Source organism: Falco punctatus, assembly GCF_963210335.1.
Source record: "Falco punctatus genome assembly, chromosome: 2".
Lineage (NCBI taxonomy): Eukaryota > Metazoa > Chordata > Aves > Falconiformes > Falconidae > Falco > Falco punctatus.
This window is the reverse complement of record NC_137581.1, coordinates 65300814-65316443: the sequence shown is the minus strand read 5'-3', so window position 1 is coordinate 65316443 and position 15630 is coordinate 65300814. Positions and strand designations below refer to the sequence as shown.

The 15630-nt window shown below is 40.1% G+C and overlaps 1 protein-coding gene across 1 annotated transcript in view; it reads right to left on the bottom strand.

The window, feature by feature from the left end:
• Positions 1–15630, bottom strand: part of TMEM255B (transmembrane protein 255B) — a 109744-nt gene that overhangs the window by 53685 nt on the left and 40429 nt on the right. Inside the window, exon 5 of the mRNA XM_080375515.1 lies at positions 11523–11585. Coding sequence (XP_080231641.1) covers positions 11523–11585 — 63 coding nt within the window. The remainder of the gene's footprint in view (positions 1–11522; positions 11586–15630) is intronic.

Genomic DNA, 15630 nt, shown 5'->3' with positions numbered 1-15630 from the left:
TCATGTCAGGGATAATTAGGAAAAATAGCAACGTGAAAAGGCCAGTTGGTGTAACACAGGCAGGGGAGAGGTCCCATGAGAAATTTAAGTAACCTCACATGGATAAAAAGGCAAAATTAATTAGATAAACAAATGCTGGGAAAGAATACAGAAACCACATGAGAGGTATCAGGGAGAAAAAACAAGATCAAAATCCACTTTCAAAATAAAGGTGGCATTTTCATTCAGAAAATTTATCTTTTTTTCTTGCCCCACATCCTGAAGGGCAAAATATTGAAAGGCAGAATTCACAGTATCTTCTGTCACGCCTTAGATACCCACAGTTAATTTATATCATATGCAGGCATAGTTAATGCATATTGCTTTCTCTTTTTCTCTTCCAGCAGTGTTGATGCTCAACTTTTGCAGATAATTCATCAATTAGGCTACTCACAAGGGCAAGGGACTGTAGAAGTGTCCATGGACAGGAAATGTGCAACAGGGTGACTTAATGGTCCCAGCTCTCCCCCAGCCCAAGAGGGCTTATGCAGCACAGTTAAGAGAAGAAAGGGAGCACAAGTTCTCAATCTGCTTACTCCAGCTCCTCCAGGCACACACAGAGATCTTTAGGACAGTGACTGTTTCTTTACTAGTCAGATAAACAGACTTCCATAGTTATTGGGGACTTCACTTGCACCATTTGCTGCAACAATTAAGTTATGGAGGTGGGGGAAATCAGCATCTGATCACATCAACACATGCTCAGGGTTGTGTGATGGGTCCCATGACAGGAGGTGGCTCACACAGCCATCTTTACTTCCCATTTCTCTTTAGAGTATGAAAGCCCATGGTTCAAAACTACCCCTTAGTATCCTTGTTATTAAGCTGCTCAGGGGGCTTCACCAGCCATTCACGCACAGACCATCCCTCTCGTCCTCCTTCCCCCACACCCCGTCAGCAGCAGCTGTGTTGTTCTTACAGGTGTTGAGCTTAACTCTTTTGCAACTCCAGTCACCTAGAAAAGTGGCATGGAAACAATCTGCCTTAACATTGTACTGTCCAAATAAAAACCTTGTATGTTAACTCTCATAGTTCTTAGCCTAAGTGTATTGATTGATTTCACCTTCTAGAAAAGTTCTCTTGACCATTAATCCTCAATTTATACCAATCCACTTTGCAGTACTCTTTCAGTAATTTATCTTATCTTTTCTTCTAACCTGCTAAAGCATTTGAAGATATAGTTTCTGAGAAAGATGCTATATGAAATAGAGATGAAATTTCCTGTATTTTTATCTTTGAACAACGGAAGAATGGCGAGAACTAAATCAATAGCCATTATGAAACATGAAACAAAGTTATTGAGAAGGATTACCTGATTAATACAATCTTCCTTCTCTCATAATCTAATATCAGCTACAAAACCAGACCTAAAACAGCCAGAAAATTATTTCAAACTGTTTTACAAGCAAATCTTTACCAGAATGACCAATCTACCAAATGAAATAACATACACCAAGCAGTTTCTGTGCACTTAGACTTCAAAACTGGAGTCACCATTACATTGCAAGCAAAGAATGGATTTGATATATGTGTAAATGAACACATATTAAATTCAATATAATTCATTCACTGATGAGTAAACGCTTGTCTTGACTCAGTTAAAAATGTCACCACTGATGACGTACTATTAGGTCTCCTGAGAGTCTGGGAGAGTCTTAAGAGTTCCAGCCACAGGAGTCCAGCAGACATGACTAAAACAATGTTGGAAGAAAGACTGAGCTGTACTTGGCTCACATTTTCCAAGACAAGAAACAGAAGGCAACCTAAAAATGTAATATTTTAAAATTCCTGGGGAAGGGTTAGGTTTTTTATTGGTGGTCTTTTAAGCCCCCACAGCATCTGAGAACCTGGGTTTATATTCCAGTAACCACAGCTACCAGTTTCCTCTAGTGGTAGCGCAGCTCAGCTTCATTCAGCTCATTCAAACAGCACTGCTGTATTTTCTCCTCAGTCCGAGCTGATAAAAACCACCCTAATGATTCACCCTCTCTAGTTCAAGCAGGTGCAGTACACATGCTCTCTTCCACCCATGTTTTAGCTGCTTTTAAAGAGAATTGTTTAAATAGCCGCTCTTTTCTTTCAGTCGGTTACATATGGTGCTGACTATATGATAACTCCCCCCCGTTTCAGCTTGTTACTGCTAGGTAGAGGGGCACTGAGGCTTCCCAGGGCAGTTCAGACTGCGGGCTTTTATAGGCAACGCTGCTCTCTGCTCATCTTCTCCTGGTTTTGCAAGTCCTCGTTTCCCTATTCTGAATTCACTTTCAGCATCAGACTTGGCACCCCCAAATTACAACTTTGTTTCAAGACCTGTTTTTTCAGAATGTACTTTTTCATTCATTTTCATCTTTTTATATCTGTATGGTTTTTAGCTTTTCATTTCATAGAGGTGTGTTGCTGTATTCTATGACAAATCACATGAACTGGTTCCAGATGACTTTGGAGACCAAAATTACTGGAGCATTTTGCATTATATCCTCATTACTTGATTGATTTGTGCAGATGTAAGTATAGACTGGGGGATACCAAAAATGGGAACAGCATGCCTTCACAAAGCAGATGGGCCTGCATTTAGGAATCAGCTAGGCTCTGCTCAGTAGAAGTACAGGATGTGAAGCCTCAGCATGTATTTCTGAAATGGGAATGTTGCGGTGCTCCACCCAAAGCGAAGCAATACTTTTTATTCAGGCTGCTGGGTGGTACCAATTGTATGTGGTGAAGCTGCTAAGAAAATTCTCCTAAGGGGTAGATTTCATTACAACTCCAGCTACTTAAAGCGTAAGTATTTGTCTCAGGTGGTTGTCTGTGCTCCTCTGAAATGAACAGAAAGCCCAACACTTCCAGATACCTTCTACACCTACTGTACAATGCAATGAATTACTTTCTGACGCTATCTCTTTTTTCCGCTGGCTGCAGAGAGGAAGCATCTGTGCTGCCAAAATCAACGTCTTGTCAATACTTCTTTCATTCCTTTGATGCTGGCTGCTCTCATTTGTGCTTTCTCTTCTCCACTCCAGAACACTCCAACAGTCATTTGCCTGGGACTTGCAAGGGAGGGAGGGAAGTAACGCTGAAGGAGAGAAGGATGTCTGGGATTTGAGAAGATGAACTGTTATATGTTATGATGTTATACAGAAAAGAAAAATCAGCTGGATTTCACAGCTGGAGAAGTGCTAATGGATTTGGAAGCAGCCAGAGCAAACCTTAATCCAGTAGGCACTTCAAATTGGTAAAAACTCCCCCTTGCAAACATCAACAAAATCACTTACCTAAGAATGGTTAAAAACAATTGCAGATTTAAGAACAGCAAATACAGTCAAGAAGCAAAACCTAAATACAGCATTAAAAGGAAAGGGGACAAAAAATGAAGCATAAATTCGGATTCAGTGATCAGCAGTGCTGACATTATAGGAATCCATCACATACTTCCTTTCATGGATGCTCTTTTATTGATTAAAATGGAACAACCTCATTTCATCACTTAAACAGAAGGAGCTGTTCAGAGCAGTACAAGAACAATAAACCAGAAATAAGTAGCATACCATGTGTCATAAAAGTTTATGCTTCCTAGTAAAAAATGGTGAATTGACACAGATCAAGACTGCAACAGCTGACTGTTTTAGCAGCAGGCACTTCTTTTTTTTTACACAAAAGTCTGTTAGTGTCTTTACAAATCCACTTTCATGTTACAGTGATTGCATTGGTTTCTCAAGACACACACTCTTTACCAGAAATGTATTTCAATAAAATCACAAGCTTACATGTAGTGAAGTTCTATCTGCAGTCTGGAAGATTTTAGCTGGCCAACAGGGATATTCTTCTGTTTAATTTAATCTAATTCTTCAACAAAAGGATCAGAAACCACCTGTCCTTTTGACAGGGCACACCCCACCTTACCTTCCCCACCTTGCAGACATGAGCACTTATCCTAGATTCCTTACTGAGACTTTTTATCCCTTGCTCCTACTTGTTAGGGAGAGTAATTGATTTCTTTATTGTTCCACAAACACATTTCATGGGTCATAAAGTTTACTTTTGTTTTCAGCTGTGTGACAGTAATGCTTTCATTACATAAACAGCACAAGAAAACAAACTGGCAGTTAAAAAATGTCCTATTATGCACTTAATTCTGTGTGCTGTTTCCAAGCACAGATCTTAAAGGAACCACATCCCAAAAGACTTCCACTAAGTAAGATGGAGGACCTAAACTGCATCGGTAGCTGTCTCTGACTCGAAAGAACAGTGCCAGCCTTTAAATACCGGTCAAAAGTGTCAAAAATAAGCTGAGCTGGTGCATGCATATTTTCATACATATGTATATACATGTGTGTTACGTATGTATCTCCCTTCTGTTTCTATAGAACTGAAGCTTCCAGAAGCAAACTGAAGCCATTTGGGTTGCCAATAAAGCTCTCCAAATAGAAGCCAATGTCTCTCTTTCTTAAATTTTCCCTTTTCTAATAAATTTTCCATTTCTTTCTACAAACAGTAACAGTAAAAATATGGTAGTTTCTTACCTGAGACTGAGCTACTGCTGTGTTGGGTCACAAGCTGGAGAACCTGGGTGGGTAAGGCCTGGGACTGGTACAACCAACAGACCAGCAGAGAGTTTTATGAGAGGGAAAGAACACTGTGCTAGGCTGCAGCTGGACACACTGGGTGGCATCTCTCTAGGTACCTCAGACAGACACAGCCCTGATGATGGAACAGAGAGGTCCCTAGAGACCTGACTGTACTTCCCATTAGAGCTTTACTAGCTAAGCCATCCTGGCAGGCATCTATAAAGAGTGCAAAAAGCACTTTGAACAATAAAGACATAGTGCATAGGCTCTTTTGTCATTCCGCCAGGTCTTCACCAGCATTTCAGCTGCAAATACATATATATATGTGTGAACATATATTACATGTTATAAATTATATGGTTAAAATACAATAGTACATTTATGTATTATAATAGTTATATATAAATAAACATTTGCTTGACTAGCTGAGGAGTCCTGGGTTAATGGTTGGACTTGATCCTAAAGGTATTTTCCAACCTAAATGACTCTGTGATTGTGCACCGGTAGAACCTGAAAGCATAGACCTGCAGATATGTGACATGGAACATTGATCCATAAGGCACTAGGCAGAGAAGAGCTGAAACATCCCACACACTTCCTTTGGTACTCACACAACGAGAGCATCTATTTTTGTCTTCGAGTCCGTGAACTTCAAAGTTCTCGATACATTGTGCAGAAATTTATACTATCTAACTTCAGGTATTTAACTCACTGACAGCACACTTAGACGATGGTTTCACAGCATAGTGAGTCGACATAACACTTAATCCCAGAAAAAGGGACAGTTCTTGTTCCCTCTTCCCACAGACTCCTCTCTACTCTCAGCCATGCAGCCTCACCGGTTACTTTTGCTATGTCTGATGCTCGTTTGGCTATGAACCTTTTAGCTCACTAATCCAGTGGAAACTATTTTTGGCTGGGGCAAGGAAGAGGAGAAGAAGGAGTCGGCAAGGTAGAAGGAGGGAAAGAGGGAAGAGGAGAAAGGAAGACCTCTCTGTGTCACTGTATAATCATATTTATCACAAATTGGAAATCCTCACTTTAAATGCACAAGGTCAAAGAACTGTCTAAAAAAAATTCCAAAATATTTACTCAGGCCTTCATTCCTGGAATATATAATGCTAATAACAGCAAAATGTCTCTCATAATACTGTACTAACTAAAATAAATTATAAACAACTTTTCAACTATTTACAATATACAATTTTATTGCCCATAAAACTTTCTTCTTTTAATTTCACTTGCCTTCGCTTTGGATGGTGCTTTCATACCCAGACATACACCTGTTCTCCTCCTCTTCAGCTGAAATAACTGAGCCTTCAAAACATCTCATTCATCTCACTTCTACCCATGACTTTGCTGAATATTATCTGCATTACAAGGAATAACATAGATTTCCTAGACCTACCATGGATAGACCACATTCAAAATCCTTCTCAAAAAGGATTAAAAAGGGGTTAAAAAGCTGATTCCTGCCAAATAAGGTAGGTCATACCCAAGGCTGCACCATGTTTATAGCACAAATGGAGACTGGACAGTCTATACATAGGCTGCTCTGCTCTAAACTCAAAACTGGGCATAGTTATTAGTATCTCTTTTGTAATATCCTCAATATAATAGAAGATAAATATAATTGTCACTTAACACAGGATTCTTCTTACCACACTTTAGCTGCCTAAAACTCCAGAGTCTAGTCTAAATCACCCTTCAAAGCTCCTTCTAGAACCTAAGGAGAGAATGAGACGCCTCCAAAGGGCACCTTGTTACAGAGCTAGGCATAAGAGAGCAGGATGATGCTCTCAAAGAATAAGCTGCTTGATCTTACCAGCTAATACAATGCTGGTATATTTTGAAAAGAATGCAGATACCTGAGCTCATACAAGTGTCAGTGTCAATCTATACTGATTATCTTTATATAATCTCCTTGCCTGTTTCTGAAACGTGCAGTTAGATCACACCACAAAATCTAGAGCACATCTATGACTGAAAAGATAGTAGTAAGACTTTTCAGTTCTAATCATTTTAAAAGTCCTAAACAAGACAAGGATGATTGCTAATTTGTTCCATTATTATAATTTTTACATCAGCATTAATTATTTTTCCCTGAACTATGTGAACTACGAGGGTGCAAAAAATAATCAATGAAAAAAAGAAGTGCTGTTGACTTTCTCAGAAGCTTGAGTTCAGGGCAGAAATACCACCTTGGTAATGTCAAAGATTGCCTTTATCTGCATTTCCCCTGAAGGACAGTAAAGACTTCTTACATTTATTTGTGAAGGAATATCAAAGATAGTCTCAAGAGATCTACAGAATTTCAACTTTTTTTCTCTTTATGTAAACAAGCTGCTTTAATTAGCTTAATATGTGATATGGAATTTATCAGCAATTAGCATCTTTGATCAAAATCTGCACTAAACCAGTTTCTTCCAGAATGTTTGATTTGCAAAGTAGATGCAGCATGGTATGTTTGAACCGAGCAAAGTATACATATCAGTATCTTTTTTGGTGTACATATTAATAACTACCACCTTTACACAAAGCGTCCAGTGGGAATTTTCTGATGGACATAATTATTTACAAGATAAAGATTGGTTTTCAAAAGCAAAAGAGGTTTGTTTCTTCTGAAAACTGGTTCACACATGTAACTCCTTTAAAAAAGCTTTGCTTCTGAAACAGATGCAAAGTCTAATGGCAAGAAAATAATCAGAGGTAATATTGAAATACTACCTCACATACATCTCAATGCAGGGTAGGAATGCATGCATTATCAGGGAAGTCTATCAACTAAAAACAGAAGAGAAATGTATTGCTTTGTTTCTCCAACTGCTGCTATAGTTGCTTTTCAGCACTTAATTTGAAATCTAATTATTGTTGACAGAGATGGGGATGCAAGCATATTAAGGCACCTAAACTTAGCATCCCTTGAGAAGTCTGAAGAAATAGCTTTGCCTTTTCTGTTTGTGTGCAGAGCTCCTTGTTTTAACCTCCCTCATGTTTTCAAATCCTGTTTTTGTCAGAAGCAATGCCTCCTCAGCTAAAATCACTACAACCATCTCTGAACAAGTCAAGATCAGGTTGAGCCAGCTGACCATTAGATTCATATCTGAGTATGTCCTAGACATGTCAGCAAGAAAATTAACTCTGTGTTAGCATGAAGAAAAAACAAGCAAGACTCATCAATGGATGTATTCAGGTCTATTCAGGCCTCAGACCTGCTGCAGACAACTGCATTCATCCTAAGCAGTACTGCGGTTTGCACTAAATCACACCTCCTGAGGGGTCACTCCTGCTTCTCTGACCATCCCTGTCCTCTCTGTGTCCTTTATGCTCCTGTACCTCCTCCCACCCCCCTCCTGCCTTTGCCTCTCTCTACTGCAGCTGCACTGCTGTCAGGGTGACTCCCACAACCCTATGGAGAGCTCTTGCAGGCAGCGCTGTGATACTGCAAATATGCAAAACCCTGACAGTTATTATGGTGCCCTTGCATCAACCACTCAGTCTTGCAGGCACCGCAGTTCCATCATGCTCATTTTCTGTCTTGGGAACAGCATGGCTTGATGAGACTGGCGTTGGAAAGACGTGTGAGTGGAAACTGTGAGCAAGTGCTTGGTTTATCCATCAGGTTAGCTAAAACTGCATGTATGGTATCACATCGACATTGCACATTTAGAGACAGATTTATTTCTGGGTGCTAGCTCATGCCACCTCCACATCTTATCTGAGGAGAAACCTTTTACAGTACTCCTTCAGCACTACTCACTGCTCTCAGCACTGAACCCCCTGCACACCCAGCCTTCCCCATCCTTGTATGTAATTTCAGCATCTCATTTTCTAACTGGAAATACTTCGTACTGTAATGTGAGGAGATGGCAAACAAGCAACCAAGGACACTTCATGTCTTACAATCAAATCCATTTGATTTGAGCAATATCGTATTTTCCACCCACCCAGCTGAATTAAGTGTGCCTTTGGAACAAAACAACATACAGCTATACTCCGCTCTTCAGTCCCTGACGTGTGTTGCAGGGGGCAAGAGAGACAAACAGGGACAGCAACACATTATTCTTCAATTTCTGCTGTTTGCCAGTTAGAAACATCCCATATCAGTGCAAATCTTTAGTCAAAGGGAAATTTTGTTCTGCTGGTGCCAAGTTTTGCATAGCACAGCCAAGCACGAACGCTAAGAGCTGAAGTGAAATCATGCTAGTCAATGAGGCAGAGTCTGCTTGTGCAAGCACCAGTTCCTTTGAATTAAGGGTTATACCTTGGTCAGCACATTGAACTCCCACTGTGGGCCCTGGGATGCCAAGAACGAGGTCAAAGAGGTGCAACGTTATTAATGTTGTGTTTTAAGAACAAAACGTTGTCCATTCACCCTAAATGTGCTTTTGTCCTTTCTCAAATAGTTCTGCTAATCATTACATATTTCATGTTGCACTTAGTATTTCATCGACCATGAATAAATCTGGACTTACAGAGGATAGGTCACAAGGAAATAGAACTTCAAGACAAAAAGAGAAATAGACACACAGAAAAGGTCAGTTTAAAATAGATATTTTTTCCTAGTTAATTCATTTCGTTTAGAATTAATTTTCAATTAAAAACAAAACAAAACAAAAATGAAGTATTGAGTCATTACAAGGGCCAGACAATTGTCAGAGCTACACTGGGTTAAATTATACTGCAGTAACTGCTCAGAGGAAGTCCAGTTAAAATCGAAGCAACTGAGTACTTTTCAGTTTCTTTTCAGTACATTTCTTTCCCTTCCCACCCCCTTCTGTCCTCCTGCAATGCATAGATTTTTTAGTTACAGGAATACGACATTTTGGTTACATTTCTATGCTTATGTAAGTCCTTACAATCTTATTAATCAATGCAATTTTTTTTTAGGCTGCCCTAAACCCTTTCAATCAGATATACTCAGTTACAGCCCAGGGAATAATTACTGCCCTCAGTCATAGTATGACATAAACCCTTTTAGTCTCATTTCTGCAACACTTGAAAACAAGCAGCTCAGCCTTAGCAAAGACAGTGTTAAAAGGCTGTGGATGGTACTCAAGGCAAAAAGCATAATTAAACTTTTACGTTATTTTCTTGGTCTGTTCCCCAGAAACCCAGACTTTCAACAGCCAGATCATCACTAAATGTTATTAGCAGAAAGCAGTTTTCCTTGTTCCATGCTGGGAAATGCAAGCAGGCACTAACACCAAACATACTGGACACTTATTTCTCCACGGTCTTTGTGTAAATGACACAACACGTTGAGTATTACATGGTTTAACCACTGCTCACCCGCCTTATGTCTTTTTCAGCCATTTTACTTTATGCTAAGGACAGAAGCAATAGAAAACTAAGAGGCAGATTAGAGGAAAACTGAAAGATAAAACAACCCTAAAATGTTACGACTGTTAGTAAAGTACCATGAATGCTGTGGAAGACAAAGCTATTTTCATTTGCCCACTGCTGAGTTTGCAGCTTGGAACCTGCTGTTCCTCCTGGTCTCTGACATAGAAATCCAGGGCAATAGTTCTTAAAAACAAATAAACTGTTTTGTTAGTAGCAAAATTAACGAGGTCTGGCCTGTGGCAGATTTTTGTCTCACAGGTCATGTCCCATTTGGATTCTCTAGTGTTTAACAAGAGGCGAGCTGACACTGCAGCCTTTACCACCATGGGGGAACTAACTCACAATCCTCTACTCTACCCATCTGTGAATTTTCATGAAACTTGAAGGAACTGCACACCTTTGAAGTCTCTATCTCCCTGTTGAATTCATCTGAAATTGGTCAACAAGTTCAAAAAATGGAATAGAGTACAGAGAAAGACACCGACAAACATCATGGCTTTATAAATTTCACTCCTTTGGGAATCCCAGCTAGAAACACAAGTTAAAAGCAGCGGAATACTTGCAAATACATCACTGAGACTTAAAGGCAATGCAGAAAAAGCCCCCATATTATGGAAGACACTTGCCTACAAATAGTGAGAACAAGACTGCATTTACAAAGAAGAAAACAGGAAATCACAACAGACTACTTGTAAGTAAAGCAGGTCATTGTTAGTAAAATGCAAGGTAAATCCATCTTTTTGTCCTCCGAGTTTAACACCACTTTTGATTTATAGCAGTGAAGGCTCTGCATTATGAAATTAATCATATTTCATGATGCTTGGCTATAATCAGTCTACTGTGAAGTGCACATTGGACATGCTGTTATTCAACCAAGACACTGCTAAATTTTGCCAAGAGCAAGGGAAGTGTAAGACTTTCCACAAACCCACTCCTATACACCTTCCTTTACCCAGATGTCCCAACGACTTTCTATGACTTCCTTATAAAAATAAAAGCAAGGGGTTTGCAAAGCCAAAGCTAAGTCTGAAAAAAAAAACTACACAGTGTCATCAGATCTTGTCTGACCTACCTAGCAGGTAATCCTGATAGCAAGAGCTCTGGGGTTTTTTCTTCTTTTTAGCACATATAGTTTCAGGAAAGCATTCCTGACTTAAACTTCTTGTGCAGAACAAGATCACCTGTTACAGTTGAGCTGATCGTGTGGGTTACTGCTGCCCAAACTGGCATGATCCATCATTTTGTCTCTCTTTCTATCCTTTTCCCAGCTACATGGTCCTGGCCAGGGTGTGGCCCTCATCTGATCCTTCCCTGGGTTAATTCAACTCACTAAACCAGCAGGAAAGTAATTCAGTAAAAAAAAACAGGCTGCTTCTGTCAGAACTGAAACCATCCCTTGCCTGGTACAGATGGAGTCACTGGCAAATTCATGCTTCTCTGAAACTTCTTAGAAATAGTCAAACAAATGGCTAACATTTTGAGGCAGATGCAGCATTTTCAGGTTATCTGGAAAACCCTGCTTTTCATGTTCTTAAGACATTCTGAGAAGATAAAATAAAAAGGATTGTTACTTACTATTTGTCTTCTGTTCTCTACCAGGTGGATGCCAACAATCCCTAGGAAAGATCCAAAGCCAAGCTGAGGCAAAGAACAAAAACCAACAGAAATGCATGACGTCAGCTTATTTGGTCAACACAGCAACTCATTATAGTGGTATCTGAGCTCATATATTGTATAGATGGGCTAACTGGGGTGGGTCAGGGGAAAGGGTAGAAGTTACTGCTGGACTTAAATTGTATAATATAATAGGGAATGACCATATATAATTGTATAATATAATAGGGAATGCAGCTCTTTGCTATTTCAGAGCAAAAGTTGTCATGTAGTAAACAGAAGCCTGTACAGACATACACTTCTATAACCTGCCTACTGTTACCATAGTCACATACAGTTTTACACACTGTAAAGCAAAAATCAAGCAAAGCAGGAGAAAGGAACACTCACATTTAGCCCATACGTCATTATTTTTGGAAAATTACAAAGCTTTAGGCAACTGTAGACAGTTTTCCTGAAAAAAACAGATGTGTGGCTGCCATCCAGCTTACCCAAGTTCAAACTCTTCGGGTTGGATTTGTTTGATTTTAATTTCTAAACACCACCACACTTCCCAGAGAAAGTCCTTGCTAAAATGCCAAAAGGTCCAGTACAGTTAGTTTCAACATGGGACAGCTGTAGCATCAACAGCCACAGGAGAGAGAGGAGAAGAGGACACTGGAATAAGCTGGCCTGACTGTTCCTACCAGTGCTGCTTCAACACCAGGCTGGCAGGAAAAGCCCCCTCCTTATGACGGGTTCATGGAGGTTTGGAGAGGTAACAACTCCTTGGATTCGTGCTTAACAGGAGGTAAAGCAACAACAGGTGAGACCAGCCTTTCACCAGATCTTCCTGGAGTCAGGACTCCCGCTGGGCTCACGTGGGCTTGGAGAAAAGGGCTTTCCTTGGTGCCACACACCTGAGACATAGCTGGCCACAGCCTCAGAAGCAGCCACAGCAGGAGTGCAGGTGTCAAGAGACTCTTTCCAGAGAGCTCCCTCCTCGCACACTGCCCTGTGGCCACCTCAATTTCCCATCACTTCGACGCTCCTTCCCCCCCTCTTCACCAGGGCTGACACTCCTCCCTGCCCAGACACCCCCCCAGTCACCCCCTCGGCTCCCACACAACCCACCCCATGGACGGGGCATGATGTTTCTGCTAAAGAATCTAAGCCCCTTTCTGGAATGTGGTCTCTGAACCTGGTTCAGAGCCTCTCCTCCAGGCACAAGCTAAGTTTTTAAGGACCATGTGTCCCAGCCAAGGGCTTGAGCAGTGCCCGTGAACTCCTTGCCATTGTGCACAACTGCTCACAGAAGTTACAGAGAAAGCAAATCTCCTGCAAGCACTTTATTTGTGCAGTATCACAACAGGAATCTGTCACTCTCTTTCAAGAAAGCAAATGTAAGGAAAGGAGATTTGCTCTTGAGTGCTGTGGGAAGATTCATGTGAAAGGGAGGCACAGGGACTAAAAGCAGAGACTTTGAAAAAGGAAGAGTGCACAAGTGCATTCATGCTGACAGCTGAATAGGAGAGAGACTTGGAAATGTGAGCAAGGACACTCTGTTCAGGGAACAGCAACTTTGTAAATTAAGATAACTACATCAAAATGACACCTGGTTCCAAGCCCCATTTTTCATCCCAACGGGAACAATCCATAAAGCCCCATTTATGGCTGATGCAGGGGACACACAGCAGAGTAATAGCCACGTGAAGTAAAAATGAGCAAATACAGAACAACAGCAATTAAATCAGAAGAAGCAGAACCACAGAGATCACAACGTAAGCCACGGCAATGCTGAGACTGGTTTAGGGTCATATGTGCTGCTTTTTTTTTGTCTGTTTAGACAATAGGCTATTTGGGTTGGGAACTCTGGGAGTCCAGGTCAGTATGGTGACTTGGATAATTTGGCCCTGTAGACTCCTGGTTGAAAGAGTATAAAAATAGCAAATGAAAATAATACAAGCAGTAGTCATAGTGAAGTGACATTAAATATTTAAGTATAAACTATCCATAAGGAAGTCCAATTCTGACTTTGCAGCCCATTCCACAAAAACAGCCCTAAACCCAAACTGATGACCAAGCAGTAATCTACTAAATACAGGCATGTTCCAAAGTGGAACATTATACTAACTTGTCTACACACAGAAATATTTTGTTCTATTACTTTGGATGTATAAATGCAGGCAACACCTAGCACTATAAAGATGTATTTAGAAAAAAGCTTTTTCCAAAACAAATGAGAAATCACCACATCTAGAGAAATTAAGGCACCTAACTCTTCTTGAAGCCCGAATTATATTATGGATCTAGCCCTGAAGCCATGCTCTGAAAATGCTTCTAGGTGCAAGTAAATCCATGCAAGTGGACGGTCTTACTCACCTTTGTAGGTGTTTGCAAGGTAGGGCCTAATTCTGCATGGTTTTTAAGACCAAAATCCCTTCCCTAAGGTTGATGGAGATTTGGATCTCACCTACCAGCTCTGAAGTTATTATTTTACTACTGAATTCTACTAGACCTCATTTTTAATTGTAATTAACACTGTCTGTCCACATAATCTCTCTTTTCTTTGACCCAATAGTTAATTAGGTAGTGCTGAAATAACTCCCCTAGCTTTAGCTATCTAGAAGTCTGGGATCAGTGCTATGTTGGTTTTCTAAGCTCCTTCTACTGTCAGCAGGGAAGAGAAGCACCTTCTGAGGAGAAGCACCTTCTGAGGAGAAGCACCTTCTGAGGGTGGTTCAGCTCATCCTGGACGAGGTGGCTGACTGTGCCGAGGTGGACAGGCCATGGCACAGCCCCTCTGCCAGGCTGCGCTGGAGCCAGTGACCTCTGGAAATGGGGCAGGAGCACAGGGCGCTGTCACCCTCCTCTGGCCGGGCTTTTGGCAAGGTATCACGCAGGGGTTGCGCAGCACCTTTAAATCATCTTAAATGCATGTGATATTTAGCGTATTAATGAAGCTGGCACTGATGATTACACATCAGTCTTTCTGTTACTTTAATAATCCAACACATGTGCAAGAAATTTTCATAGTTTCATAAAATTCTGAATTTTATGAAAACTATTTGGTCTACACAATCTTTTGAGGGGGAATATTATTAGTAAAAGGTTTTGGTTTTAGACTGTTCTGATAAATTCTAGCTATACTACCTGGTTATTAATGACGCCAAGATTTTTTAAAAATTAATTTAGAATATTAGTTTAAATTTATTTTAAAATTTATATTTTAATATTTTATTTACCTTTTTAATTTAAAATTTATTTAAAATAAAATAAACGTATTTATTTAAAAATAATTTTAGTAGATTATATTTTTCAGATGAGTGAACAGACGTTGTGTTATTCCTAAAAGAAGCTAAATGATGAAATAAGTTGTGCACATGGATTTATTACTTATTACACTCACTAAAGACTACAGTTTAAAAACAAAATTTCTTTCTAGGTAATGAGTGCAGATAATATGGTCTTCTAAAAGATTTTAATTCAAATTGCGGAAGAAGAAGAGACTTTTATCAGTATTAATCTATCTATTTTAGCTTAATGAAAGGAAAATTCATCTTTTAAGGTTTTATTCTTGGAACTACTTCTTGTTCTATTTTTAAAACAACACTCCTTATAGATCATTATCCCAAAATTATCTTTCCAAAAGACCTCTTCTCAGCATGACACTAAGATGCAAGAGGACTTGCTTAGGAGGAACAGTTCTAACTCACAAATTATTAATGGCAATGCAAAATGTATGCACAGTATTAAAGACACATATCCTTCTCCTCCGGGCCTTTGATTCCATGGAGAACAAGAAATAACGGTACTTTACAACATGTTTTGGTAGTGGTGGATCTATGTACCTAACCAGGTGCCTGACTCCATGAGTTTCTTTCTTCCCCTTGTACCCTCTGCTTCGTCCTGGCTGGCTCGGGGACACCAAGTAGGGCAGACAGGCCTTTCTCTACCTGCTGCCCATGTTCCTCTTTTTTAAAACTCAGTCCAGGCATTTGAAATTTTTTTTTGCCTACAGGGGTTTCCACATTTCTGAATATGGCCGATCCCTTCTTCTGAGATCAGAAAGGGCCACAGGGGTTGAACC